The sequence below is a fragment of the Vespa crabro genome, chromosome 4 (assembly GCF_910589235.1).
Source record: "Vespa crabro chromosome 4, iyVesCrab1.2, whole genome shotgun sequence".
Classification (NCBI taxonomy): Eukaryota; Metazoa; Arthropoda; class Insecta; order Hymenoptera; family Vespidae; genus Vespa; species Vespa crabro.
In genome coordinates, this window is record NC_060958.1 from 6920787 (window position 1) to 6925786 (window position 5000).

The window sequence follows — 5000 nt, forward strand, 5'->3', positions numbered from 1 at the left end:
TAAATGATCCGTATTTCCATGAAACACCATTAGACGAACTCCGTATCACGTGTACCATCAGTCGTGTATATCGATTATAAAATTAATTTCATTAAACGTATTCGAAGAAGAAGAAGAAGGAGGAAAAGGAGGAGAATGATGATGATGATGATGATGATGATGATGATGATGATGATAATGATAATGGTGATGGTGATGGACTGTTCGATCGGAATTCTCGAAGAGAATTCCACGAATATTTTCTTATTGAAATATCATCTTATTGTCAGTAATATACATACGTAAGTTTTTCTATATAAGTAATTTTTCTATTAATAGTTAAATGAAAAAAATTATTCATCCGATTTATCGATCATTTTTTCTCTTTTTATCTTCTTCTTCTTTCCCCTTTTTTTTATATTCGATCTTACTCTTTCATTTGTTCGTTTGTTTCAGGACCAATCATTCTTTTTTCTTTTGTTTTCTTTTTTTCTTTTTTTGTATATTATACGAAAACACGCGATACTTATAAATTTAAAAAAAAAAAAAAAATAGGAAAGAAAAAACTACTTATCAATTTTCATACATTTGATTTACGCAATAAAAGTTTTTTGTACCGTGCGCGAAAAGAATAATACACGCCGTTTTATAAATTTGATTAGGGAAAAAAAAAAAAAAAAAAAAATATTTTTTCATATTACGCTGAAAGAATAACGCAGAGGGCATTTATAAATTTCATCGAAAAGATAAAAGAAGAGAAAAGTAAATAATTTTCTCGTTTTATACATTCGTCAAAAAAATATTCTTATATAATACGAAAAAAAAAACAAAATTAATGACACTTGCCATTTATGAGCTTGATCTAAAAAAAAGAAAAAAAAAAAAAAAAAAGAAAAAAACAGGACGAACAAATATTAATCGATACTTATTGATAGATCGATACAAAAGAAAAAAATAAATAACTAAATAAATAACAATACACATCCACTTCTTATAATATTTTTTTTTTTTTTTTTTGAAAAAAAAATTCTAATAAAAAATAGAAATGATTCGTATCGATGCATTTTTACCTGGAGATTTTTGAATCGATGAGACGCGCAAAGAGAGCTTAGAAATCTGCATAGGGCGCATCCAGTAGGTGGTAGAGTTATTCCCGGACTAGAGACAACTTCCGGTATTGGTTCCTTTCCGGCGACATTGATACCAACACCGACTTCCGATCCTCTGTTCATCTGTAAAATATTAATCATCTTAATTTACGTAACGCGATCATTTATTTAAATTTTCGAAATAATAAATTCTCATAGATTATTAAATAGGCTCAATGTCGATCGTTACGATGGAAAATTAAAAAAAAAAAATAAAAAATAAATAAATAAATAAAAAGTAAGAAAGAAAATAATTCAAATATATATCCATAACTAACGAATACTACACTAATGCGTTAAACAGTCTAATTTATGAAGTAATTCTAATACAGATTAGACTTAAATGTTTCCCCGAGTGATTTGAAGGAAAAGAAAAAGAAAAGAAAAAAAGAAGCAAGAAAAAAAAATCGATTACTCTTTATTAAGACTTTTTAAGCTAACATATTTATTTATTTTTTCTCTTCATTTATTTATTTATTTTTTCTTTTTCTTTCATATCGCTAAATCACGAGCCAAAGACTACGAAGACAGAAAGAAAAAAATAAAAAAAAAAAAAAAAAAACTCAAAAGTTTCGCAAAAGAGTGATTGATTTTTTAAGATCACTCAAAAACCTTTTATTTATCGGAACTTTTTTCTCTTTCTTAAATTATTTATTTATTTATTCATTTATTGAATCAATCAAACATAAAGAAGATTTCTCGTGCGAACATAATGTCTTTCTTCTTGTTCCCCGAAGTGGAAGATTTTAGGGAGAGTGTTTTCGAAGTGGTCACACACACACACACACTTTCTCTCTCTCTCTCTCTCTCTCTCTCTCTCTCTCTCTCTCTCTCTCTCTCTCTCTCTCTCTCTCTCTCTCTCTCTCTGTTTCTGTCTGTTACATTCTCTTAAACATTCTCTAACGATCAAAGGAAAACCTCCTACCGTGATAATGGAGGGACGAGGTGGGCCAGTAAAGTGCTCGATAACCTCCCAGTTAGACTTCTTAACAGGAGTGTGCGGTGTCTTTGGTGTATTAGGTGTATGAGGAGTATGCGGCTGAGACGAAGGAGTCGAAGGTTTCGATCCTGGTGGATCGAGAAGTAATTCGACTCGTGGTTTACCACCGTCATTGTTTACGGTATGTTGTCGAAGACTCGCCCATCTTCTTGTACTCTTCAATGATCCAGTTGTTGACCTTCCGCTTCCTACGATCTCGCTCTAATAAAATATAAAATGACATATAATAAAATAAAATTGATAGAAAACAATCGAGACGATTCAAAAGTTCACAAAAAAAAAAAAAAAAAATCACACGAAAGATTTCAAATCTGATTTTCGATAAGATATATGTATGTATGTATGTATGTTTGTATATATGTATATATGTATGTATATTTCATTTGATATGTAGATAAAATAATGTTAGATAAAAGCTTGATTAAATAAAACGACCAGGAGTTGCATAAATTTTAATACCCATTGATGAAATTGTTCGAGAATGGATAACATCTGTTGTTGTTGTAATTCGAATTGATGTATTAAAACGAGATAATCGATCGATAATCAACTATCCGATAAATGAAATTTTGATAAATTATTCTTTTTTATTATTATTATTATTATTATTATTATTATTATTATTATTATTATTATTATTAAAATTATTATTAAGATAATTATAATGGATGAAATTATAAGATATGATTCAAAAAAAAAAATTTCATGATGTCGATAATCATTGACGTTACGATAATTTTAATATATCCATTTCTATATTTTATTCACTATAGAATACTACATCTATTTCTATATTACATTCTAATCGATATAAATATTAGAAATGAAAATTAGAATCAGAATTCATTTATATAAGCTTGACTTAGAATGGGTATTTAGTATTAGAATTCTCTTAGAGAGAATATAGTTCTTGGAATGTTGATTAATATTAGAATTCTTTTAGGTGGTAATATTTTAATAGATTTTAATGGATCATCAAGTTCAATTGCAATTAAAATTTTTCTTCTTCGAACGATATTAAATTTTTTTTTTGTTTGTCGTTGTGATTTCTTTCACGATCTTTCTCTCTCTCTTCGAAATCGAAATTCTTCATATATAATTTTTTCTCAAATTCGATATCATCATCCTTTTTCGTTCTTTTCTTCTCTCTATCATCTCTTTCTTTTTTATCTCTCCATCTTTCCGTGTCTTTTTTATCGTGAATGTAGTCACAAACGTTAGTAACGCGCACGCACACACACACACACACACACACACACATATGTGTGTATGTACGCGTGCTTAGAAAATAAATGCGAAATTTCTACTTCGAATTTTTCGAGTAAGTTCTTTTATGAGTATCGTATTTTCTCTTTTTATCTCCCTTCTATCTTCTCTATTTATCTATCTATCGGACTTTTTCGATTTATATGAACAAAGTAGACTTTAGGATTCTTCTTTTTCTTCTCTCTCTCTCTCTCTCTCTCTCTCTCTCTCTCTCTTTCTATCTATCTATCTATCTATCTCTCTATATCTATCTATTTCCTTCTCTCTCTTTCTTTTTCAGTCTCTCTTTCTTTTTCAGTCTCTCTTTCTTTTTTCTTCCCGAGTTTTCTTCTCCGTTTGGTGATATCAAAGATTGCTACTCTCGATTTATCTTCGATGCTTATTTACTTTTGTCGTTTGGTTCCTTTGATACATATAACTCTCTCACTACCCCGCTCTTCCTTCTCTATTTTGTACTTTCTTAATTTCTTTCTTTCTTTCTTTCTTTCTTTCTTTCTTTCTTTCTTTCTTTCTTTCTTATCGCCATATGACGCAAAGGTTTTCTTATCGAAAAAAACTTATTCGAAAAATTTATTCAATTCGTAAGCGCAAGCGCAATATTAGTTTTTATTATTATTATTTTTTTTTTTCTTTCTTTCTTTTTTCCTTTTATCGACGAAAAATTGTATACCAAAGAAACGATTAAGATAAGCTTCTATACGGATTATTACCGCCGATCCTTCCCTTGTCCCTTTATTTTTTCTGTTCTTTTTTAATTTCCCTCTTCTTTCCGTTAATTTTTTTCATTAATTTTTTTCTCCTTTCTCTCTTTCTCTCTCTCTCTCTCTCTCTCTCTCGCTCGCTCTCTTTCTCTTTCCCTTTTTTTCTCTTTTCTAATAAAAAATAGATCAACCATCGCAGTTGAGATACAATTTGAAATTAAAGCCACGTCCGGTGCATGCATCTTCCTTTGGTGGCACTTAACGTTCACTTTTCGAGATTGCTACATATACAAGATTTATCACCAACGAGAAGAGCAATATCTGTTTACATCGTTTATTCATTTTTTTAATAACATCGTTCAGTGTCGTATGATTTATATGCTAATGATATGAATTTAAATGTTATCCACTATATGTATATACTATATGTATGTATATATTATATAACGCAAGTTGACCGACAAAAATTTCTAGCTGGGCCAAAAGTTCATAGGTAAACTTCTTTTTTCTCTCTTTTTTTTTTTTTTTGACAGTTAGACTTTTGTATTATTACGATTCGAAAATAAAAAGGACGAACAAAAAAAAAAGTAATCTGAAAGGTGCCACTTGCAAAAAATGTATCAAAAGAGCTTCTTTTTTTGATCCACCCTATATAACGTCCCCGTAGAAATAATTTTCTTTATCTTGTTCTTTTTCGACGTATCCTTTCTCTCTTTTATTTTGTTCTTGTTTCTTTGTTTTATTTTTCTTTTTTTCTTTCTTTTTTTTTTTTTTTTTTTTTTTTTCTTTTCTTTTATGATCCTAACACAATCTGTTAAGAAAGAAAATCCATTATTTTATATTACAGAGATCGTCGAAAATGTCTTTTTCCTTTTTTCTTTTTCTTTTTCTTTTTCTTTTTTCTTT

General features: G+C 28.9%; 1 protein-coding gene and 1 long non-coding RNA gene across 5 annotated transcripts in view; one reads left to right on the top strand and one right to left on the bottom strand.

Moving 5' to 3' along the window:
• Positions 1–5000, top strand: part of LOC124423729 — an 89558-nt gene that overhangs the window by 64932 nt on the left and 19626 nt on the right. The window lies entirely within an intron of this gene.
• Positions 1–5000, bottom strand: part of LOC124423721 (adenylate cyclase type 6) — an 80039-nt gene that overhangs the window by 56453 nt on the left and 18586 nt on the right. For all 4 annotated transcript variants that reach the window (XM_046961796.1, XM_046961795.1, XM_046961794.1 and 1 more), the window contains 2 exons: positions 2053–2328; positions 1050–1211 (listed from right to left, as the gene is read on the bottom strand). In XM_046961796.1, the coding sequence (XP_046817752.1) occupies positions 1050–1211; positions 2053–2328 (438 nt within the window). The remainder of the gene's footprint in view (positions 1–1049; positions 1212–2052; positions 2329–5000) is intronic.